This window comes from Stegastes partitus, unplaced genomic scaffold (assembly GCF_000690725.1).
Source record: "Stegastes partitus isolate 25-593 unplaced genomic scaffold, Stegastes_partitus-1.0.2 Scaffold590, whole genome shotgun sequence".
Classification (NCBI taxonomy): domain Eukaryota; kingdom Metazoa; phylum Chordata; class Actinopteri; family Pomacentridae; genus Stegastes; species Stegastes partitus.
Window position 1 is genome coordinate 265,676 of NW_007578321.1, and position 25,851 is coordinate 291,526.

General features: G+C 41.2%; 1 protein-coding gene across 3 annotated transcripts in view; it reads left to right on the plus strand.

Moving 5' to 3' along the window:
• The first annotated feature begins 7,222 nt into the window (after positions 1 to 7,222).
• The window catches only part of ehmt1b (euchromatic histone-lysine N-methyltransferase 1b), a 35,224-nt gene continuing 16,595 nt past the window's right edge, over positions 7,223 to 25,851 (plus strand). For 2 of the 3 annotated variants that reach the window (XM_008289050.1, XM_008289052.1), the window contains exons 1-8: positions 17,335 to 17,393; positions 20,660 to 20,750; positions 20,831 to 21,318; positions 23,000 to 23,246; positions 23,364 to 23,512; positions 23,909 to 24,061; positions 25,474 to 25,545; positions 25,672 to 25,777. In XM_008289050.1, the coding sequence (XP_008287272.1) occupies positions 17,370 to 17,393; positions 20,660 to 20,750; positions 20,831 to 21,318; positions 23,000 to 23,246; positions 23,364 to 23,512; positions 23,909 to 24,061; positions 25,474 to 25,545; positions 25,672 to 25,777 (1,330 nt within the window). In that variant the 5' untranslated portion in view covers positions 17,335 to 17,369. Of the gene's footprint in view, positions 7,257 to 17,334; positions 17,394 to 20,659; positions 20,751 to 20,830; positions 21,319 to 22,999; positions 23,247 to 23,363; positions 23,513 to 23,908; positions 24,062 to 25,473; positions 25,546 to 25,671; positions 25,778 to 25,851 lie in introns of those variants that run through there. The other variant, XM_008289051.1, reaches the window with a different exon arrangement.

Consider the following 25,851-nt stretch of genomic DNA (forward strand, 5'->3'; position numbering starts at 1 on the left):
TCCTTTATCAGACAGACTGCCCTGTAGAGTTACATACAAACTAATATACAGTATATTAAGTGTAATTAAAAACTGGAATAGTTGCTAAAGTTATACACAGTTTAAATATACATAAGATAAGTATATGAAGGATCCTTTCTTTTCAATGTGCCCATGTGCATTCATATTTGATGTAAAGTCATTCTGGTAGCTACCAACTGCATATTAAAATTTAAACTCTCTGTCAGTTTATGGGCTGATTATGTATGATTGTCCACAGAGGAATACGCTGAAATCACTAAGAGAGGACTGAAATTTAGCAATAAATTAATTTTTAAACACGTTGACTGCACTCCAGTCCAGTCAATATGAAGAAACAGAGCTTTTATGTATATTATTGATGGCTGTGTTCCACTTAACGGAGTCTCTTCTGTGTCATGGCTCACTGGGAAATAGCAACGATGTGGCTGTGTCTTTATTGATATTATTAAGTTAATCTGTATTTTTCTTGCTGTTACAAGTCAGAATGTCTGATGGTTTATAAAGGACTTTTTCACAGGAAACACAGGTCAGAAGAGGAATCACCAGGTGAGGACCAAGGAGGACACCTGGTGGTTTCACAAAGACACAACAAAGACTTTCTCCAGCTGATCAGGCCTTTTTTGTCTTCTTTTTTTTTTTTTTTTATCAACAAAACTCTGCATTTAAAGGCAGATTCAAGTGATTATAACAGTGTACTTATCCTCATAAATCACTACTGACTTTTTAAAAGACTTTATTTCTGCATTAATTGTTGATTCATGAACCATAATATACTCATAAGTCCATGAATTTGGTGTCTTTGCCTTATAAGTGTTCGCATTAACAGGCCTTTCTCACAGCCAGCAGCCATTTTTGACATGAAACACAGGTACAGCTGCATTATAACTAAACATAACCTTCATTAATGTCATCACCTGTGTTTACCTTCTATTTCATGTCAAAGGGCACAGATGCTACTATTAACATTAACAGCAGGTCTGGTCTTTGTTCAAGCGTTTCAATCAATCAGGTCTCTTTCAGTGGAACCCTTTAAGGCAGCGCAGATGAAAAGTCCTTAAAACACTCAGACGAATGGAAATTAGAACATCTACAGTTTCCATGACAACTCCATTTGCTGAGGAAGATCATGTGACGCGATCAAAAGGTCCAGAACGGCTCCAGAAGGGATGTCGTGATGAAACTGTTTTCTCAGCTATTGTTTTCAAGGTCAGGAGTGAACTTTCAGTCTTAACATTCACAGTGTCTCGCTCTTACTTCAGGAGACATGGCACTGAATGAAATAAAGGATGAAACCAGAGAGACTTTTATGTTACGTTCTAGTTCTCATCACACACCAGTGCACTTAATTTGAATTTATTTATATTTAATATTGTTGCTGCGGTTGCACATAGTTCCAACACGGAGCATGAAACTGATGTTCTGCAGAGTTTTTGTCAACTTTTGTTTCTAGTTCAGTTCTTACATGCATGTTGTGTTTTATTGGTTCCCACAAATATCCATCCATCATCTACACACCACTTAATCCTCACTAGGGTCATGGGGGGCTGGAGTCTATCCCAGCTGACTCAGGGCGAAGTCAGGGGACACCCTGGACAGGTCGCCAGTCTATCACAGGGCTACGCCTTTGTGCAACAGTGAAGTGAGAGAGAGATCCCACAAACACAAGAGAGAGGGAAAAAAAAAAAAATAACAGGCAATTTTATAGATCTTCCTACTTTAATGGAGAGATATTTTTTAATTTCATACATTAATGATCCCAATTTACCAAAACATACTGAATTAGTTTCTAAAACTTGCATTACTGACTCTGCTATTGTGCAAAAGAGTTGCATAAGTTAATACCAAAAAAACACCATATAAACTAAAAATAGTTCTTTAATATGTTTTTTAATTGTTAGTGACGACAAACTGTGCTGGGCTAAAATGAGACACCATATTTATTTCAGTCTTGCTATTATTTTATCATAAAAAGACCCAAAGTGAAAAAATCGAATTGTTCACAATTACAAAAAAGCTAATAAATAAACCATAATGCACTGCAAACGTATATGGAAGTATAATAAAGAATACATTTCATGTGATGTGAAGAAGAAAAAGTTAAATATAATGGAAATACCTTCAAACTGAATTGAAGGAAGTAGAATTTGTTCAAATTTGAATAATTTACCTGTCGATGTATAAAGTAGACAATACTTAGAACAAAGTTACATTCTTAGGACTTGTCATTGAAATCGGTGAGTGAAACAAGAAAACGAAGCAAAGCAAAATCGACATGACAGGACTACTTCATTCTTGTTGTTTCTGTGATCTTCCATTAACATGTAAGAACAATATAATAATATTAAACTTTATTCCCAAAGCACCTTTCAAAGCAGGGTTACAAGGTGCTTCACAAACTATCAAAATACACAAAACATCAGATAAAACCGTAAAAGAAATTGCTGAAAACTGAAAATATGTGTTTTAATGGAGCAAATCTGTACCAACCCTCCCAAAGATGTGGATAAAAAACAAAGTTTTACAGTAAATACATTTGTTTGTGTTTCGTAAAGATTTTAAATTTGAATTTCCAGTTTCAAAGACCAAACAGTGGCTCATAAGGAGTAGCAGGTAATTATAGAATATAAAAGATGTAAAGGAGGGAAAAGAAAAGTACAATTTAATGTTCCCTCCAGACAATTAGTCTTGATCATGGTGCTTCAGTCCATTGTTTTACATAGATGCATAAAGGAAACAGCATAAAAACATGATATAAACATGCATAAACCATAAAAGAAGCATCACCAGGAGACACTGTATAGACAGTAATGATCAGGATTATTATGTGCTGGAGTGTATATTGTTGTATCGTGCTTCTGTTCAGCTTCAGGCTTCAGCAGTTCCAAGGAGGTTGGAACAGAAGATGGCTTCGAGCGGTTTGATTTGCACTTTGGTCCCCAGAATCTACTTCCTGATGCTTCCTATTCAGAGAAAACACGGTGGCGAGAGATGTAGCGATGCCTCGGGTCTGACAGATTATGTAATATTAATGTTCCCTGAGCTGTTAATTGGCTTTCCATCGCTGACTTACTGCTGACTTACTGCCGCAGCGAAGAAGCAGCTGACAAGCGAGCTGACCTCCGAGCAGAGCCGAGGAAGTTATCAAACCCAGACGTCTGTAAGGTGGAATTCATGTTTGTGCATCAGCTGTCACTCATACTGCGTTCAAGTTTTATTTCCATGCATCCAAATGTAGTAAACTGCACTGAAAACCAGCACCAGCGCTCTGTTAGACTCGTAGGGAGGCACCGGCGAACCCAAAGCACAGCTGCACTTCTGTCTGTAGGCCATCCTGGACTTAAAATAGACAGAATTCAGTCAGAGGTCATAAAGGTTTGAGTTGAGCCTGGCTCTGTTTCCGTTCAGCAGACACCAACTCAAAAAGTCGGAAACGTGAGGAATCATGGCCCAGTTTAGGTTCTTGAGGGTTGTGAGGAGTTACAGTATTTGCATGACAGTTAGAATTTGGGTTTTCCATCTGTAGTAGGCAGTAAATATGTTCAGTCCTCTTGTAGCTGTATTTGTGTTTCATATGTATTAGTGGCACTGATTCACTTTCATTCATTCAACCTTTATTTAAACTCAAAAAACATTAAGCCTCATTTACAATATAGCAGAGTAAGAGAATAAAAGATGAAAAAAATGGCAAAATTAGAAAAATAAAAATATTAATTAGCCCTCCTATTACTTTCAAATTCACTGACATCATTTATCCTTGGGTTTAATTTGACCCCAGCAATTTAAACCTCCAGAAAACTATCATGATTAAAACTGTTATCCAAGTTCATGTGTAAATAGCCCTTCAAATAAAACTGAAAAAAATTATGTCAATCACTTATTTAGAGACATTAAACATTAAATAGGAGGGTTAGTACATGTAAGCTTTAAAACAAATACATCAACTACAAAAAGAGCAACTAGAAAACAAATATGATGAAATTAAAAGTCTGAATTGCCAAAAAGGTTAAAAATGAGTTCCACTTAAGATTATTTTGCTTCTGTTTTTTTTCAGTGTTGCAGGTGCACAGTGAATAAAACTGTAGTTTCCAAATTCACCTGCAGCATGATCCAATAATTTCACCTCTTATGACCTGAGCTCTTGTTTGATATGCATTTTTTATTTATTTTAATAAAAAATATTATTACAAATAAATAAAGAGAAAATATCAATAATAATAATAATAATAATAATAATAATAATAATAATAATAATAAACATAACTACGGTGGTAATGTGATGTCCATGCATGTGGACCAGGTCTTAAGAGGTTAAGGTGTGTGGTTGAGGCCTGCACTAAAAGACAGTAATGAGGTGATGTAAGGGGGTACAGAAACAGCTCATACATCACATCCAGACAGTGAAGGTCATCTAACTTCAGCACACAGTTCATAATGCTGAGTGTTTATCCTCTGATGCGGTGTTGTATAACTGCATCTCCATCAGCTGACAAGATGCTCCTCGCTCCTTTATAGCGCTGCCATCGTTCATGATGGATAACAAGACGGTGCTTTTACAACTGAAAAACCAACCGAGAGTTTCAGTTCTGCCTGGCTTGCAGCTGGTTCTACAGCTTGCTCCTCAGCTAAGACCTCTTTCTCTGGTTGGAGAATTCTGGTGCCTTCTTCACCCACTGATCCTGAACATCCTTCATGTCGTTGCCCTTGATGTCCTGGACTACGATTAGCAGGTATGATGCAAATGTATACGGTCAACATTGTCATGAATGATGAAACTGTCTTGTTGTGTTTTGGTCTAGTTTTCTGATTTACACACCTCCTCCAGTCACGGTTAAGTTTCATTTTCCCTTCAGTCTACAAGCTTGGTGACAGTTTTTCTTCTGCTTACTTTAATGTTTGCAGACCTCTAACAGCTGACAGGAGTTTCTCAGTGATTTCCCCCTGGACGTAAATACTTTTACATCTCCGACAGCAGACATATTTTAGAGTTTTTCAGGCAGCACTAGACTTCATAATATGAGAAACTTTAATGCTTTAGAGACTGACATTCAAGTTTTTTATCTACCTTTTTTACCTTTTTAACACGTCCATATGAGAAACTGCAATGTACCGATGACATCCTGAAAAACACAGATTCAGACTTCCAGAGTTTCATACGTAACAAAACAAAAAGAACTAGTCCTGTCAGCTTGCTGGGTGGGAATTACGTGTCATTATTCTTGTTCAGAACCAGTTTCTCAGCTGAATTGCACTAATAATAGACCTTGCCATTGTGTAGTAGTAGTAGCAGAGCAGTTTCACACTGCTTGAATGCAGTTGTAGGTGAGCTGGTGTGCACGAGCTGCGGGGCGTCATCGATCTGCACATTTCAGAGGAAGCAATGATGCACAGTTACATCTAAGGCCCATCTGATGATTTGTGCTTTGATTTAAATAAACTGTTTGATGTAACATTTGCTGTGACACATTTCATCTTTATTTTAAAAAAGAACTGCAGCGATTTGGATGTGTTGAAGCTTTGATAACATTTTGATTATTTGTTGAGCTCTACTTTATAAAGAAACAACAAATGCATCAATCAGCTGAGACGATAGATGGCAGATGGATCAATAATGATAATAACTGCAGCCCTACAACGTCAATAGTCAGCAGATTAACAGACAGTGATGCTGTTTCTCTTCAATGGAGCCTCTGAGGTTAAAAATAAACGTTGATCTGTTTTCATTCATGCAAACATGCAACATGCATTGATCTTGACTTGTCAACTAATGTTTAATATTTGCCTTCACCTTTGAGTTATTTGCTTTATTTTGTTGTAGCGTTCTTGAGCAGATAAATCTTTTCTTCCATCTGAAACCCAAGACTGTGTCAGATTCAGGAGTTTGTTTAAATTACTTATCGCAGAAGTTGACTGAAGCTTTTATTTTGATTTCATGCTCAGGTTTTAGTGTACATGTGCAAAATACGTGGATAAAACCTACTGTGGATGTCCATCCATCCATTACCTATACACCTCTTGATCCTCACTAGGGTCATGGGGGGCTGGAGTCTATCCCAGCTGACTCAGGGTGAAGGCAGGTTCACCTGGACAGGTAACCAGTCTATCACAGGGCTACACTTAGAGACAGACAACCAAGCACACTCACATTCACACCTACGGACAATTTAGAATGACCAATTAACCTCAACATGTTTTTGGACTGTGGGAGGAAGCTGGAGAACCTGGAGAGAACCCACACTGCACGGGGAGAACATGCAAACTCCACACAGAAAGATCCCGGGTATCCTCACCGGGACGCGAACCAGCAACCTTCTTGCTGCGAGGCAACGCTGCCAACCACTGTTCCACCTTGATGCCCCATATGTGAATGTATGAAATAGAATCCTCCAAGTGGATTCCAGTAAACTGTAAAGTCATATAACGCTTATTGTGCTGTCTGCTACACATTGAAGGTGTCCACAGTTGTCTGTGTTTGGACCACGATCAAGGCTAAGGATGTTTTAAGACAGGATGGGATTACTTTCAGTGAAATAAATTCTAAACATGTAACTTTGATACACAGAAATACACTTTAAAGGGTTTATTTAATGACCGGAGAAGGACATTATTTCTACAGAGTGGAATATTATTGAGAAAAGCAAGTAGAGTGAAAAATGTGATTTTAACTTTGTCTTAAATCTATAAATGGCTGCACACAAAGGCATGCAAGCCTATCAAAAAAATCCTTTTGAGTTTGGTGTGGAAAAACCGGATAGACCTGCACATGGCTCCTTGCAGGTGTTTGATTATTTAGCCCTGACCTTAGCTCTATCCAAACACCAACCAGCGTATAAGCAAACTAATGCTGAGATGTGCCCTGCAACCAGAGCCAAGAATCTGCAAATTGTCATAGCACAAGGTGCTGCATGTAAAGAAAATACACATTTTAAAGGATGTGTATGCTCAAACCTGTCAAAGATAGTCGATGGATAAATTGTGGGTTTAAATGCTGTACATAAGCAGCTTATTGTGCTGACTGCTGTACTTTCTGATGTCATTATTTCTGTCGTTGTACAGTAATCCCCCCCCTCCCGCCCCCGTTATCTAAATATTTAATGTGTATTATTACTATTAGTATTGGCAGTATTATTGATAAAGTCTCAGGTGTGATGTTACAGTATTCACAAATCAATAAATGTGACGTAATCGGCGGTGGGCGGAGTTTACGTCCAGGCACCATGGCTTCGGTTGGGACCGAGGTGAGTGTGTGAGCTTTATCCAGCCGCGTTTTACTTCCACACAGCTTTCCGTGTCTCAGTAGTTGTGTTCCGTCCCGGCGGCCTCAGCTCCGCTTGTAAACGGGCCGAATTGTCGGCGCGGGGGTGCGGGTTTGTGGTGAATCCGCCGCTGCCAGCCCGGAGTCTTTTGCTTTTGTGCTGGACCGGAGGGCAACTGAATGTGCAGGAAGATGCTGCGCCCCGGAACCTGTATTGTTCCGTGCGGGCGCGTTGCGAGCTCAGCGCCGGGGTCTAGTCATTCATGGTCCGGGCTCACGTCACTATCCTCCCTGTGTCCAGCTTTAGCGGTTCAAAATAAACCGCAGACACACGTTAATGTGAATTTTTCAAACCGATATTAGTCTTAAATTCACCCGAAGTGCGTGACACCGGCTTTCTGGCGGCTAATTTGTACACAGTTGTTTAGCTAGTTAGCAGCGATGCTAGTTAGCAGGCTGCACTCTTTCCTCGAATTGACGCAAAAACCAGGTTTGTGAGGTTGTTTTCATTCAACCACAGAGGCCAGGTTGGATGTAATTGAAAGGAAAGCGGCTGAATGTGAAGCTGATACTGTTGTCTTCACTGTGGTGTGCAGACTGTTAGCTTCACGGTGCAGTGAAATGAAGCCAACACTGGCAGCCACAACCTCCCATTGCATACATATGGCGCCAGCTCCGAAAGCAGCTCTGCATGATCAATTTCCTCCTTAAACTTTCATTTTTTTGCATTATTTTCCTTCTACATGCTCACATTTCGTTCGCTATCTGCAGTTATTGTCACGACTCTCATTCGGCGTAAAGCTGCTCGTGGCCGGTTTGCTTCAAGTTGCATTGTTTTCAGTGATGGAGGGGTTCATTGATAAAGATGCTCTAATTGGACGCATCGTTTGGTTGGATTAACGTAATAGAAATAAAAATGTGCAAACGAGCGGTAGCTTCAGTCTTTGTTGCGTTTATTTGAGTGTATTTTAGAGCTGGTGTTCGGTCGTGTTCGGCAGAGGTCGCTCGAACTCCTTCGTGACGATTCGGGATCATGTGTGTTGAGGTGCAGCACAGGAAGGTGTGGACCACTGACACCCACAAGTTTGGATTGTGGGGTTTTGTTTTTATTTTTTATTGATGCATTTGGCCTTAAAGTTGCAAATGCATCAAAAATTGAAAGCCCATGTGTGTAGACGTTTCTGTTTTTTAAAATTTCCACCAGCGCCTTTGCACAATGAAATCATAGCACAGATGTGTCTGTTTCTGTTTACATATTAGAGGTTTATTGATAGTGTTTGTTCTGGAAGTAATCAAGGAGATCAATAATCGATATCTGGAACTGATTTGCTGCAGACTAAAAAATCTTGGTGTCAAAATTCACAATAGCACAAACTCAAAACTTCATCGAAATGACTGTTCACGTGTTGCAAATCTTGAATTAAAAAGTGAACTTTTTAACATTTAGTGCAATTAGTTTCCATCTATTCCACAATGAGCAACTAATTGGAGAATTGGATAATTAAGGAAACTATTCCATCTTCTGATATTGTAATATTTCTTTATTTCTCTCTTACAGTAAATTGAACTTGCTTGGTTTTGATGACAAGTCATTGGACAACTGCATTTTGTGCTATGAAGAATACTGATTGGCATTTTTTAACGTTTACTGACATTTTATAGACCAAACAACGAACCGATTAATTGAAAAAATAGTCACTATATTAACTGACAATGAAAATATTAGTTAATTGAAGCCCTTGTGTTGCTAGCCTTTCATTTATGTATTGTAATAATCAGATTGTACTCAGTGGTGACTACTGATAGCAACACCTGCATTTATAAGTTAATTTATTTTATTAGACAAAAACAAGGATTCTGATCATCAGAAAACTGCAAAAATATCTGATAAAGTAATCAGCCAAAATGATAAATGTTCAACTCCTAGTAAATATACATACAATATGCAACTTTTTGCAATTTCATAGAATAAATAATCACTATAGAGCTGACAACAGTGGGTGATTAAGTGATTTGCTGATCGACAGAAAGTTAATCAGCAACTATTTTTATACTTAATGAATTGCTGAGCAGAGATGCCAAACATTTGCTGACTCTACCATCTCAAATATGTGCGAATATTTAAACAAAATATTCGACATAATAAACTGATATTACAGGATCATTTTTCACTTTTCCTGTTCTTTATAGAAGGGCTGAATGATATGCAACGAGTCTCGATTTTAGTGGAAGTGGAGCATTTTTCTTTTTGTTTTCTTTTTCACTTAAATGTAAAATTGATAATGTGATTTGTTTATTTTAAAAAGAAAAATCCTCCACCAGTGCTAGTGGCATCTTTGTAGAATCACAATTCTTCTTTTAAAACGGTTTGTCGGGACATTTGTTGCAAAACAGTTCCTGTATTTTGTATATATTGCAGTCTTAATATATTGATTAATCGTTCAGCTTGTACAGAGATAAATAACTGACTAATCAATAATGAAAACAACTGCACTCCTTAAAAATTTCTTATTCAAAAAACAGTGAACAGATTAGTCGACAGGATTGCTGGTTGTGAAAGTGAAAACATATTTGTGTATTTTTCTGTATTCATACACATATACTACATGCAATGATCTTGGCTTTTGAACTAGTATTTAATATTTTCCTCATCTCTGAGCAATTTGCTTCGCTTTGTCGCTTTTCCTTGCGTCTTTTTCCTCCATGTGACTCCCAAGATTGTGTCAAGTTCTGTAGTTTATTTAAATTGGCCTTTGTAAAAGTTGAAACGGGGGTCGGCTACTGAAGCTTTGATGTTAAATTCACTGTTAAAGTAAATAGAAAGTGGGACTCGTGTTACTCCCAATGTGGCCGTCTTGGATTGTTGGAGGAATGTGCTACTGCTGCCTCACTAGCCGGCCACATGCTGAAGTAACCAAAAACGAAAGAAAAACAAACCAGTACCATCAGGTGAAAAATGTTCTTTGTGGAAGCTCTGCAGGTTTTTAACAGACTTCATTTGCATTGTCAGGACAGATAGCACTTCACTAACTGTAGGCAGAGTCGACGCATATAAACATACTGAGAGCGTAAAAACGAAGCACCAAGCCGATGACATAGTTTGCAATACCAATGACATCACATTGATTAAATATGTTTCATTTAAAGTGTGTAGTTTTTGCGTTTGCAGTAGGACGAACTGCAGCCTCCTGCATAGTTTGGCACCACAGCGTACAGGTGTTTCTCATTTCCTGGTCGCTCCATGAACATGTGCACGCTTCCTTCAGCGTTCAGTTGCGTTCCAACCGGAGAAACAGGCCTCGGTGAAATGTGAAGCAGTGCTTTGGCCTCCAGTAGCTGAAGCATGTCGTTGAAGCGAAGTAGCCATTATTAGCCTCGTGACGGATACCACCCTGTTGATGTCATATTCTCTGAGACGTCTCTCTTAAATTGTTGACGCAGGCAAAATTATTGCAAATATTTTCTGGTAAGTGCAACAAATAAACATGGAGACTAAAGACCACGTGCCAGCCATTAGAGCAGAGCCCTGCACCAGGTGTAATTGATGGGAAAAGGCTATTTACACAAGCACTGCAATTCTTATTCCCACAATTCTGAATCACGGAACGGATTCTAAAAGTCACTCCTTGTACGCTACTGTTGGTTTGGTCTTTCACGTTGGTTTATTGAAGAGAAAAAGGCAGAACTGAGCTGCAAGACACAGTGCAGCACAGTGTACCGCCTGGTCCGCTAGAACGATCACGAGTTTGTCTTTAATGAAGGTCAGCGTTTGAGCGCAACTCACGCAGGCTGCATAACCTTACAGAAACACCCAGCCACGTCTGATCAGACAAAGAAAATAACCCGATCTGCTGCCCGTTGCCTCTCAGAAGATCTGCAGTCACACACTTCTGTCATTGCTGTCATTAACAACAGTTAGCTTTAAGTCATTTATTAAACCCCTTATACTCACCTCTGTGTGTCCAAGTTAAATATTGATAAATTTTATCCATGAAAATCATCCCCTCTGGGCTTTGAATGGCTCAGATGCAACACCACATCATTGCTTTCTCTGGAATGTGCAACTCTATGAAGTCTCTGCTTTTTTCTACACCCATCCCTCCGCTACTTGCTGCAGCTCGAGCACACCAGCTCACCTATGACTCTCAAGAATAACGATACAGAAAGCTCCACAATATTGGTTCATTACAGTTGGTATGTATGAAACCTCCGAAGTCTGAATCTGTGTTTTTTGAGACTGTAGTTTGGCAGTTCTACGGCAGAAAGGCAGCCATGATGTCGACTGTTTATGTCGCTAATGATGTGTCTTCCATTATATATAAAAAAACACAGAGTGGACATGTTGCGTTAAAATTTGATTTCCACAGGGTGATGTTTTTAACAGTTACTGTTTTGTTGTAGTTGACTAAAACCACGAGGAAATGATTTGGTGTGCAGCTCACCGCAGCCTCAAAAACATGACAAAATGGTCAAAATGAGGTCATTAAGGCTGGTATACGTTCTGCATACGAGAATATGGGCCAGGACTGTGCACACCCCGTCTGTAGAAGTTTGCATGCAGCCCAAAATTTGACTGCAACATCTGTGCTACAAGGGCAGTAGTGTGCATGCTCAGCAGACAAGTGCATGTGTGGAATATATAAATACGACCGATTATGTGTGCAAGAGAGTCTTCCAAGTGGACTCTGGTGGACTAGGAAAGTAGTAGAGTAACAAGTATGTGTCCATAAGAGAGTATAGTCAAGACTTAGGTCAGTTTGGTCAGTGGGACTACTGGTAGTTCCATGTTGGCAAGCAGAGAGCATTGTGGGAGCTTAACTAGAAATGTCCACCATGAGAGAGTCCTATGTGATGCTTTATGTTCACCAGCCAAAACCCTCCCTAAGTGGATGAGCTGACTACATGGCCTGGTGGCTGTTCATCTCCACCATTGTAGCAACTTCTGTTATGTGGCTGTATTGGATCAGATTGATGTCCGTGGTATTGCTCAATCATTTATGAGGCTGCCAGTTATTGGAAATTAAAAAAACAAAACCATTGCATCCCTGTCACGGATGCTTCTCATTCCGTCTTACCGCAAAATGTAGTGTTCAGCTAGAAGCTTCTTTGTTTTTTAGGTGGCGTTGACTGTTGTTGTACGTAGTTAAAACTGAATTATATGGCCCAGGGTATATTAGCTGTCAGTAATTAATACCACTTCTGTGGGTAACTTGGCTGTTGCTGGATGAGTGTGCCATTGCAAACTGGTGTTTTTTTGCACTGTCAGACCATTTGTAATGTGTTTTTTGTCGTTCTATCCACTTGCAACTGAGCAATAAATCTTTAGTAAAAAAAAACAACATAATGCTAATGTCATGTTTTTTGCATTTGTTGAATGAACATCGGCATTGTGTCCAAGCAGATCTGCACTCTGTCTGCATTGCACACATTTTGCATAAAAAATGTATCAGCTACGCAAATGTCCACAAGTAAAAATGTGAAGATGAATATTAAAGTTTTCGTGCCCTTTATCAGCAGATAGGAGCGTCTTTTACTCTTGGCCGATGTATTGTATTGTGGTGCTCGTTACCTGTTTGTCTTCGCTCATGTAATACCACCAAATGAGCTGATTATCATTCACAGCACATCCGAAATTTCCGCTTATTGGCTTCACTTAACAAACAGGACCTTCTGCAGTTGACTCTAGACTCTCGTGAGAAAATGAACCAGATGACGGAGGCTACACCTTTAGTCAACATTTGGGCAAATAAAAGTATTGGATCTCTTGCAGCAGATACCAAGTATTGAAGGACTCAGCTCAGGGCCCAAAAACATGAGGTCCTTTCGATTTACTTCAGAAACGACTGTAGGCGCTGACTTGTAATTAACAGATTCTAAAAACAGTCCTTGCTTTGTGGTCTCCGTTTACGTAAAACAAAACTCTGAAGCAACTGCACTTTTTGAAAGCTCTGGCACAAAGCTCCTAGTAGCATGCTTCATAGTCTGTAATGTCGATTACTCCCCCACTATATGAAGTAAGCAATAAACACTGATAGTACTGATAATTCTGTAGCAGTAGTTGCGTTAAAGTTTAAATTGGTTCTTGTGGTGGTGAAACAGGAAATGACAAGCTGTCAGTGAATTCAGAATGACTCATCTTTTGGGTATAGTGAGAGTTCTCAGTAAATTTGATGGCTATCTGCCCATTCACAAGATGAACTACAGCACAAGTTTTAGGAACATAAACCTTCATGGAGGTCTGGGTTTAGGGTTTTGAACATCGTTTTTGATAAGTGGTGTTCAAGAGGAGGTTTTGACCCAGCAGTGGTGCAACAGAAAGAATCTTCACCAACACTATTAGGAATCATGTTCTGAGGATTACTAGCATTCAGACCAATGTTTTAACCAATGAGCCTGACAAATTGAAACCTGAAATTATCATCATGAGGTGCAGCTGCATGAGGTGGTGACTGAACTGCACATTCATTGCAAGAACCACAGTCATTCTCAGTCTGTACCTGACTGCATCTCAGCGTTCCAGTGAAGCTAATGAAATGATTAAGCAGCGTCGTCATCGGTTAAATCTTTCTGTACAGATTCTGTGATCGTCGGGCTCCTGACCTTCTCATCAGTATGAGAAAGGTGGAGTTCACGACTCCTAGCAACTGATACTGCGGTTCCTGTGCTGAATGCAGATTATGTCAGCAGGACTAAAAACTACTGAATTGCTAGAGCAGAAGAGAAAATGTGTTTACCGACAATAAATGGGCAAACGTGAACGCAGTGTCAAGCTGAATAAATGAAGATAAGCAAAGTGGCAATCATATCTGATTAGCAGGCTGTCGGGTTGGTTGGCGCCGGATTAAAAATTCTAGCATGAGCCAGTTGCTCTCACTTGTGGCTTTGGTGCCAGAACAGTGTGCAAGAATAACTTACAGGTGTACTTTTGAAAGAACACCTTGTATGCAAAAGCTGCTGCATATTAACCAGGGTTGACGTTATGGGATGTAGCCAACATAATAAGATTTAATTCTGCGCTTAAGTTTTTGGACAAAGTTGCAGAAGCGAAAAGATATGAATAAATAAAAACAGGATTGAATCTTGAGTCTGTGCGGCTTTTTACTTACCTTGTACAGCAATGCTCAGAGCTAAAAGTAGCATTAGCATGTAAGCATTCTGATAGTTAAAAGGTAATGGGTACCATGCTCAACATTTTAGTGTAGCGTGATAGCATGTTGGTTGTTAGCATTTGACTGCTGGGTCCAAACTCAAGCTGCTTGACATAGATTTGGTCGATGGGAATGTCATTACTTTTTGGTTATAAACCAAACTAATGAGCTAATTTTGACCTGATTGTGGCACTAAAGCTAATGGCAATCCACCCAACAGCTGTCCAGCTATTTCTTTCTGAGCTAAAGAATGCTAACGTCCTTGGGGTGCCATAAATAACTTCATTAAATGTCATCACAATCCATGCAGTAGCTGTAGAGATATTTTAGTCCGGATGAAATGATAATAATCATTTACTTGGAGGAGCCAGTCCTTGTCGTTCCGTTCACTTTAAAAACGGACGTTAATCACGCAGTCATTTACTTTACTACTAAATGTCGGGTACTTGCTCACCTTGACTTTGGGGCTGCCATCTGGCAGTTTTCAATGTGTAATGTAACAGAGGAGATAAAAAAATCTTTTTAAAGATCTGTTCCTAATGACTTGTGAAGATAACATCATTTAACTGAGTAGCGAATCAACCATCGTGCGCACATAAAAGATGGATGTAGTAACCGTGACGTCAGCAATTGGCTTTTGGGCTGCAGTTGTGAAGCCTTGGTTTGGCATTTGGCCATCGACTTCCTGATCTTTTTTAAACCGACCAACGATTGGACACTGCACATCGTAATACAATAGCCCTCCCCTCAAACATACTCTGCTTTATCGCCTATTTTGCTCGAGATTGAACCATAGTTTCCGAAATGAACATCATACTCTTTTCAAAAAGTCTTGTCACTAATCATTGAGACCATAAACTCATTAGGGAAATGCTTACTGAGCTAATCAATCGAGTGAGAATTTGGGTCATTTTCTCGTAGACTTCTATACAGTCAGACAGGAGGAGTCGCCTCCTGCTGGCCGTTACAAACAATGCAGGTTTGAGTCACTTCCACACATCCTGCTCTTCTTTAATATGGTTTATAAGACCAACATTGGTATCCTCAGTGCCTTGCAGCATACACGGCTAAAAAACTCTTCAAAGAGTGCTGTTTTTTTTTTGTTTTTTGTTTTGCTGGGGCTAGAGGCATTGCCTTGTAATTGTTTGTCATCTACTTTGCTTCAACGTTGGCCCCGTGGCCCTTGAAGTAAGATGTCTGGGTCAGCTTTTTTCTTGTGTAAGCTTAGATCTGTAAAATCTCAGTGCAGTCCAAATAAGTTAGAGTGGTTAAAGAGGCTTAGGTGGGCACAAGGCTGGATGATCTGGGGAAGTGATCTAATTGCTGTTTTTCTGGCAGATATTCTGATCTGATATGGGAAACACATTTTTCAAGTTAAGCTTCAGTTCAATATTTACTGACTAACAGATGTGATGAAGCATTACAACGTCAAATATTAAATGCTCTGTATTCTAGTGCAAGGAGGACGACTTTGAACATGTATTTATTACATTTTTTCAGGCACTGGACATGAAACAGTTGCCACTAAGGCTAGGTTATGTTAAATAAGGAAACAGTAATGATAAGAAACATTGCAGCATTTGTTTGCTTTGTTTCAAATTGAAATTTTGATTTGAAATCAATTAATCGGTCAGCCCTGGAGGGCACACACACTGGTTGAGTCTCACAATGTAGTGTTGTAGACTTCAGGTTTAGTTGTATGAGGTTTCATCGTTGTCAGTCAGTTGCTGCATCTCGTGCGTACTGCATAGCTCCTGATGTACAAAGCCAAGCTCGCATGTCAGGGTTAGGTTGTCATTGTTTATTTGTGAAACACTAGACACCACCGTCATCTCTAGATCGGCATTACTGCCTACCTGACATAACCTCTGAGGACAAAACCCGCTTCACTTTGCAAAATGATGGACCTCTACTGATCTAATTAATCAAAAAATCTGCAAATTCTTGCTTTGAAATGTGATTAACTGCTGATTATTCTCTTGTTTATGTCTTGTTTTGGAGTGTTGACATGACAGAGGAAGTCATTTGAGACATGAGTTTAGGTTCTGCACACAATATGGACCAACAATAATCAACTCATTACTCGAATGAACAAAAAAATAAATAAATAAAAAAAATGTAAAAAGCTCAGAGATCCTTTGTTCCGACACATTGTGCTCAGCTGGTAGTTTATCTCCTGGAACTCTTCTCAGGCTTTTTCTTTAATGGCAGCTCGGCCTGTTACTTAATTTCTCTGGCTTAATATCTGTTTCACGACCTGGCAGCGTTGTCTTTTACTCCGTTCATTTGCCCGAGGCTCGGTGCAGACAAAAGAGTCTCCTGTTGAGAGGTTCGGGAAGTGGCCTGATGTCTGCGATGGAAAACCGTTTGGTTCTGAGCCTTTTATTCTTTTTTTTACTTCCACCTTCCTCCCACAGTGTCTGCACATTAGCTAGGAGAGCTTTTCTTTCCCTCCCTGAAACACCTCATTGAGCAAAATGGATTTCACTTTTACATGAAAAAGGAGAAACAAAACAGGATAGCTGTAAAGGCAGATGGAGACAGCAGCAGCACGGAGTGTAAACATTGAAAATATTTGGGTTTGGCAGCCGTTTTCTGTTTCCTCACTGGCTGTCAGCTTGCGCACGGCGAGTTGGTTCCACTGGTTGTCTTCAACGGCATTGAGGTCTTCCAGTGTGCAGAAATGGAGTGGTGTTAGACTTGGAGCTCACTGAGCATGCTCTGTGGAGACCCTCTGAAGAGGAGGACCGACAGAGGGAGCCACCAGGTCACATGACCGGCGAGGTGAATGTGCATGCGGGGAAAGAAAAGGAAAAAGAGGAACAATCTGTTCGACACGTTCTCGCTCTTCGTCCTCCCCCTTCCCTCTCTCTCTCTCTCCCACTGCCTCCCCCCTCTCACACTCTGCCTCTCTCACTCACTCCCTCTCTGACGCCTTCTTCTTCTCAATGGAGGCCATGAGAAGAAAGCAGGTATGATGCTTCCTGGAGGCACACAAGGGAAAAAAAGACACGTTAGCTTTATGCTCTTCACCCTTGGTTGGCTTTTTAATGGTCTGAGGAGATGCATAGTGTTGCTTCCCAGTTTCCTTTTTTAAATCATTTTCTATAAAACTTACTTGAGCTCTTGCTGTCTTCTCTTTCAGTTGCTGCTGCTGCTGCTGCTGCTGCTGCTGTTTTATCAGCAGCTGATTGCTCTTGATTCCTGAAATCGAAGACTTGATCTCGAGGAGCAATGATTTCTGTTGTTGTTGTGGTGTGGTGGCAGTGCTGCTTTATCAAAGAGAGATTTGAGTGTGGCGTGTTGGATCCTGTTGTTGGAGAGAGCTCCTCATGGATTAGCACAACAGCTGTATTTAGAGCAATCACAGCACGACAAATGTGATGTCATTCTCGATTCGGGAAGTCTGAAGATCTGGAAACTACCCTGATTCATTTTTAATTTTTCTTAAAAACTCAGGTCCAGCCTCGCTTTTGGCTGCACCTTTTTCTGCTATCCCTCCTCTTCTTTGCTCTCTCAGTGGTCAGTCTATAATGAGGTCCCTGGCGACTTGCTGTATGTGCAGCAAAGGCTATGTGATCGGGAATATGTGCTGCAGTTGCTGTCTGTCAATTCAAAAGAAGTGCAATAAACTGTGATGTGCGCTTTGGTGTTTGCCGGCTGCTGGATTTGATCTTCTGAGCAGCCTTCTGGCTCGTTTCCTGGTTCTTTTGCACAATTAGTCACAGGACAGGGGAACTTTTTTTTGCAAATTCTTGGAGATTATTTGCGATTTTGTGCTCAGCATTTGTATTTTTTATTAGTTTATTTGATAGTTTTTGCCTTTTATTAGGCTAGTTTAGAGTTGGGAAGTGACTGGGAATGCTTGGAGCGAAGGGATGGCAGAAGACAGACTTGATTTGCTGCGATTGCACAGTAGGCAGCTTCAATGTGAAGACCACCATGATATATGACCTTATTTGTTATTTATGCTTTGGAACATTACACCCCTAACTCGGACGAATTTGAGGTTTATCTACAAGACAGAACAAAGGCAGAAACATTCCTGCAGCACAGTATAAGTCGTTTTTGTGACTTTTATCCAAACTTGCTGTCGTGAGATACTGGATAGTTTCACCTCGTCAGGCCTCTGTCAGGCGGCTCAGATGGACGTTCAGAAATAATGGTTTCTCTGATTGCGTGTTTGGTATTTGCTTAGATTATTATCATTTTATGTCATCGGGGTGTTGGCTCCTACCGCCTGTCCCTTGGCATTGTAACAGCAGATTGTGTAACGTGTTTGTGCTTTGTGTTTAGGTAGCGCCGACTTGTTTTCAGGTCTCTCGCAACAGCTCTAAAGATAGGTCACATCAGTGTGAACGCCCAGGCCGCGCTACATACCAGGTATACATAATTATGCGTGGACGGTGAATGATTGAACGAGTGTAATATTTTACGGCTTCTCCAATGAGCTTGTGTCTACTATTTATAATCAGCTCATTTGCAGCTTCACAGGAAGGTCCAATCTGGAGCTCTGAACCACTGGGGCCTTCATTTTTTTTGCAGTCATGCCTGAAGCTTTGGTCTCTTCTCACATCTTTTCCATTTTTAATGAGCAGCCTAAAGCTCCTGACGAGCTCTCATAGCCTTGGCTTCACCTTTTGGAGCTTCGTTCAGCAGCCTCCATATCCCTCATCCACGAGCTCCCAGACCCTTTAAGTCCCCATCTAGTGGAAAGCTGCTGCAATGGCCGCGTTCTGTCAGTAAACAATCTGGTTGCGAAATGGCGGAGATCTGCAGACAGCCTTCTCTGCTTCCCTTCCCCCCCTCTCCTTTCTGTCTCCTGCGAGCCGGTTCCACTTTCCACCACTAGGGGGAGGGATGAGCCTGGTGTTCCTTTATTATTTTGTTGTAACTGGCTTTCTCAAATCCATGAAAAAAATAAAACAAAGGATGATTCTTCTTCTGTTCTTGCTCACATGTGTTCACCAGACTCCTTCATGCAGATCAGAGGTTTCTTCCAGACTAGATGTTCTTGGGGGAAACACCCGTCAGGTTTCTTTTGTGCTCACAGACCAGCTCTTGGCCTCGACCTTGCTGCCGTTTGACAAGGTGCACGTTCGGGCTCGGGGGTGGCGTGTTCGGAGGATGATTTCTGGAGGTCTGATGGTTCATTTAGTTGGGGAGTCGGTTGCGTGCAGGCCAGGACTCTCACTGACTGTCAGAGCCCTCGTGGAGCAGGATTGACAGTCAGTTTGTTAAAGTGAAGCTTTCAGTGGTTCTTAATTGGGAGAAAATGCTTCCTCTGCTTCTTGGGGACAATCAAATTTACTACATTTGTTCGCCTCTAACTAGATATGACCCCTACTCCCAATCAGAACTCGTTTATCTGCCTTTATTCTGTCTCATGTGAGGTTGGTTATGCTGTCCTTCAAGGTCAAACTGACCCAGGTCTCCTTCCCTTTTTTGATATCTGAGCTGAAAAGCCGCGAAGGGACAAAGGGTGCCGGCTCTGAGGAGCAAAGTCGGACCCTGAAAGAAAAGCAGAAAAAGTGTGGATTGGTTTTTCTCTCTGGCCTCTTGTTTCCTTTGGGCCCATTTTTTATTTTTTTTCCCAGAGCGAGGTTGACGGTCTGCTCAGGAGGAACAGACAGTTTCACGTTTCCTGCTGTTGCCTCTGTGAGAGATAAAGATGGTCAATGGGCGGTTGGGATTTCTTTTGAAGCCGTGGCAGGCGTCTGCTGCTAATACTGGTCGGCCGGAGCAAAGAAAGAGAGAAGACGGACAATGAGGGTGCACGGTGGTGGCCCCTATTTTCCGGGCTTACTCTATAGTCTTTTCTGACAATGACACATTACTGAAAAGCACAAAGAAATAGGTTTGACTGAGCATTCGGTGCATAAAAATAGACGGTTTTATTCACAGATATGCCTGGATGTTTCTGCAGGTCAGAAAATGCCAGCAGCTCCTCACATTTGAGAAGCTGAAACCACAAAAGTTTGGCATTTTTGTTAGAAGAATTAATCCAAATTGGTAATTGTTTCTGCACCAATGTTGTAAATTAAATGTCTTCGGGCGCTGGAAGAGTCAGACGAAACCAGCACGATGAAGTTGCACATTGAATTTAGGGACACTTTACAAACTAAGCAATTAATTGACAATGTTATCTGAACCACCTAGTAATTAATAATGCAAACAAATAATGGTCGTTGCAGCTCTAAAGTCACTTTCCCCTCACTTGTGTTTTCTTTCTTTTCAGCCCGCTGGTTTAGCCAAGAGCAGCGTGGATAAAGGTGCGTCCACAAAGAAAGAGGGACTCGATCCAGCAAGCAATGGAGAGGAGAAGTCAGGTATTAGTCTAAATAAACTCAAAAGCACTTTGTTTAATGCTCGGTTTGCATTGTGATATACGTTGTTTCTTTGCCTCTAGATGAAGACAAAGAGGTAGCAGCCAGACTGGCCTCTTCCCCTGCAGCAGAGGCAATGCTCAACGGCACCGAATGCGACGAAACGAGGCACAAGAGCCTGACGTCGGGCAACAACAAGACTGTACTGCTGGTAAATGAAAACGGCACGTCCGACACGGAGCCGCCGCACGGTTCTGTTACTGGGAGCAATGGATTCGTTCTCACTAAGCAGCAGCAGCAGCAGCAGCAGCAGGACGGCGGCGCTGCAGCCCCTCACAGGACTAACTGGTTGCCTTCGGGCTCACCGTCGGGGACACACACGGCCAAACCCGCACCGTCATCGGGGTGTGCACAGGGTTCAGGTGCACTAAGGACTGCCTCCAGTACAGGGACTACGTCGGGACAGGGGACGCCGGACTCTAAAAACGGCACTGTTTCGTCTCCGGCACCCGTCACCATACACAGAGCGCGCAAGACCATTTCCAGACCTGCTGTCAGCCCGGCGCAAAAGGTAAGCCTGGCCTGGAGCTGGTGGTTGTCATTTCTGGTTTGTGTTGGTTTTTGATCTGTAAAAAAACAGATTTTAAAGATCTATAATGTCTATAATTACCTTTACGACTTGCTCAGAGAGAGTGTATCACATCAGCAGCAGCTCCTGTCCTGATGCTGAGATCATTATCTTTTATGAGTACAAACAGGGACTAAATTACCGAAAGCACGCGAACACCTGGGCAATAAAGTCATACGTGATGGACATTAATCTGCTGTTCGCTGGAGACTTTCCACCAGATTTTGGAATCTAAGAAGAGCTTTAGAGAAGTCGAGACAGATGTTGAGCAGCCAGGCAGGCCTTGCTCTCAGTCTGTGCTTCAGTTCATCCCGAAGGTGTTGGATGGAGCTGAGATCAGGTTTCTGGTCAGCACAGTCAAGTTCTTCCACAGCAAACTGCAAAAACCATTTCGTTACGGGTCTAGCTTTGTCTATGGATCCACTGTGGGGATGAAACAGGAGAGGGCGTTCCCCAAACTGCTGACACAAAGTTGTAAGCACTCAGTTGTCTAAAATATCATTTTACGCTTTCCCATCAAGACTTCCCTAACAGATAAGGGGAACTTGTACACAAGTCTTATCACTATGACTCCACCTAAATGGCTCAATAAGTAAGTTCCTCTCACAAAGCTTCACCCACAGAGATAACTTGTCACTTAGGAGATGGTGCAGGGTTGATCTTCAGCTGTGGATTACACTGTGTTTCATGAATGATTTTACTCTCTATGTCTGCGGTGGTTGTTTGACCAATGACTGATTTGTTTTAGTAAATTAATGCACCAAAAGTTCAATAAATACAATAGCATGTATTCCAGTTTGGTTTGTCTGATATGGTTTGTGTTGCTGTGCGTTTTGTTTGAATAGTAATTCTCAGAGCAGCTGTGCAAAGCAGTCGGTGTTTTGAATTTGGAGAGGTGATTTAATCAATGAATTTGCAAAATACAGTTTTTCTACAGAGCTTTCAGGGTTGTGACTGGTTGTGAATCGATCTTCGTGTCCTCACACCTTTCAACAAGCTTCTCTTGTCTTGACTAGTTTGAAACTACGATGTGTCTGCATACGTTTGGACAAATAATGTATCGTGATAACACAAAGCATGTGTGCACAATTAGAAATGTGTTGCTTAATGCAGTGAATTGTGTTCTGTTACATCAAATAGAACCTGAACTTGTTGCTGAAAGGAGAGAAACAGTGGGGAGTTTGTTGAACAGGACTCTTTGAGCTGTAGTTGTCACAAGAGGAACTTCTGTTCTGTGCCACTGTGTGATCGATGTCGTCATGTGGACATGAAAACTGGGCGAGAAAACCTGAACTCTATTTGATATGTCAAAATCAAATCAAATTAAGTTTATTGTCGTTTTGCTGTACCTACAACAGTCGCACAAACAAGATGAGAGAGTGTTTCTTCAGGATCCAAAGCAATTAAATAAAGAAGTGTTTGCATGTCTGGATCAGCAGCTCAGCATTCTGACCGCTTGTGGAATGAAGCTGTTGATCAGTCAAAAGCAAATCATCTGGGTTTTTTGGGTGTAATTTAGGAAAAAAAACCCCAGAAAGTAATGAGCCCTCCCCCTACAAAATGCACTCACCCAGGGCTTATTAACGCAGTGCTCCTAAATGCTTTTGGTTCTTGTCACCTACAGCTTCTTAACAGGGAATTAAGGGAAGCAAAGAGTGCCAAAATGGAGAAAATGGATACTGCACCAGATGCGCAACACTCTCCACAGCAGTCATCCACACAAAACCATCTACCTCAGAGTTCACCGGACACGCCAGCTTCAGCACAAACCGCGTCATCGGCTTCACCAGCACCTCCGCCTCCACCGCCTCCAGCTCCTGCAGAACCTACAGCTCCCTCAGCTTCTCCGGCTCCAGTCAAGCACCATCTAGGTTAGACGGATCCCGCCGTCACGGGACTTTGATCTAAGGTTCCAGAGGAATCTGATCAGCGCGTTGGACCGTAGAATAACGTCTGTTGACAGCTTTTGTGGTTCTGTGTTGCTGCAGGCCCGTACTCAGGAGGGTTGTCGTCCCGTAAGAAGAAGAGGAGGATGGGAACGTACAGCCTGGTTCCTAAGAAGAAAACCAAAGTGCTTAAGCAGAGAACGGTTCTGGAAATGTTTAAGGAGCTACAGCATACTGCGAAGAGCCCACAGGTCTGTGCTCCGTATATTTATTAAAACAAGAAAACACCAAAAAAACATTATTCAACAATAACATCTTATTTTGGAAAAACCATCAAATGAAGACGACACCTTACTTGGCAACTTGAAAGTGTTTCATGGCAGTAAATGAACACTTTTCCAGTCCAGCACTGTTGGAAAATGTGTCACAGATGGATATTGTTTCATATAAGTGCTGATGTGACATCAATGCCAGTTCACATACAGAGACATAAACACAATCCCCCCCCCCAAAAAAAAAGAGTTAAAAGAGGAAAAAGCAAACACAAGCAACTTTATAAGGACCAGCTGTTGTGTGCAAACATCGCCACTAATGTCATAACTGTGCAAACATCTGTTGAGCTCTTTATTCCTTTCTTTGTCTTATAGCCTAAAGAGGTGGCAAACATAAATGGGGAGAAGGTGGGAAACGCATCTGAGGAGGAAGAGTCGGAAGATCTGGAGTCTGAGGAGGAGGAACGACGGCAACCAGCAGAAAAACCTGTCTGTGCTGTCCAAGAGGCGTCTGAACCCACAGCTCAGGTTGGACGCTGCTCTTTCTCTTTATGTTGTCATCACGTCACCGTAGGAGAAACCTGCTCGTCTGCACCATTCCTGTGATTCCTTGACACCGTCTTTGAAACCAGAGCAAAAATTAAACGAGTGCAAATGATGTTTTTCAACTTAATAAAAAAGACATTACTGGTATTTAAAACAATATCAACATACAACCTTTTTTTTTTTATTGTTGCACAGCATTTCTACTGCAGTGTGTCTCATATATCACGTCACAAATAACACTGGAATGTAGCCTTCAAGTATTTAAAACAGTGTCGTAAAGCTCCTTTTATTGGGAGGACTTTGAGTTTTTGTCATATTTTCTGAACCTCTGAAAAGCCTCAGGTATAGTTGCTTTGCGTTAAACATTACGACGACATGTGCAGCTAGCAAACTTCAGGATGTGAACACTGATGATGTGTTGTTAGTATAAAGTAAAAACTGAAACTCTGTCAGCTTTAATTCGGCACTCAGATCTGGATGTCTGGCTTTGAAATGTTTCTTCCAAATTCAACACCGTTTCCATTTTGTTGGCTAAAGCTTGTCCGTCAATGTGGACGGTAAATATTTTCAGACACGACTTTTGAGCTGTTTTTTAATCTATTGCTCCACCTGCACGTCCTTTAAAGCCATTCGTAGAAGTTACAGTCTCTATTAGTCTAATTATGACAGCTTTCAATACTTATGATATAGAAAACAAGTAAAGACACGTTTTGGGAATTTTACTATCAACTCCTTCCCTAAGTATCGGCTCTGGTGACAATGCAGATCTTAAAAAAGTATTAATTAAACTATAATAGACTTCCTTTGTTGTCATTGCATGGTGTGCAATACATTGAGCAGCAGTCTGGTACAGCAAGAAATGTGCAAACATAAAAATATAAAAGAGAAATAGTATGTCCAAGTGGAAGCTATGAAAACACTGACGTATCTAACTGTTGTAAGGAAAGTGTATTTGTTGAATTAAGAGCACTTATGGATACCTTAATGAACATTTCTGAAGAGGAAATGGCTTGAAGGAGTGCAAAAAAAGACAAGATGCAGTTAGAAGTAAACATATGTATCGCTTCTGTATATAAATAAAAGGTGCTGCATAAAAGAAGAAGATGCAGAAATATCAAGACAGTGTCAACGTTTGGTGGGTTTCAGTTCGCTGTTGGAGGTTTTGTTGAACTTTCTTGCAGTTTGGTTGTTTTCTGTGCTTCAGTGTTGTCAACATGGAGTAAATAAACCTAATTTCCAGCACAAGTGATCAGTCAAATGCTAATGGCTCTCCAATTTCCTGCTTAACTTACTGTCAGCTGCAAAAGTTGCTTATTTCTGAGACAAAATTAATTTTCATCCAGTCTGATTAATTGTAATGTTAGTGTTGAATGATTGGCTTTGTTTGGGTGCAGGTGAAGGATGAGCAGGAGTCTGAGGAATCTGGAGAAGAGGAGGGAGAAGAGGAGGGAACAGAGTCCGACTTGGTGAGATCTTCTCACCACAATTCATCCTCCTATTTCACATCAGAGTTTTAGATCTCATCTCGTATCAACTCTTAAATATTCCATCGCTGAAATCATCTCTGACTGAACTCCACCTGCCTCCCTCAGAGCACAGAGTCGAGTCTGAAGAAGAAGGCGCTGAAAAAGAAAACGAAAGCCGACAGCGCCTGGCTCAAGCCCTCCAGGAAACGAAAGAGGAGGATGAAGGCTAAAGGTGACCGCCGTCGCTCCTGTACCGAGGCCTCATGTTGAATCGTATCAGGAGGAAACACCCTCTGTTGTCGGCAG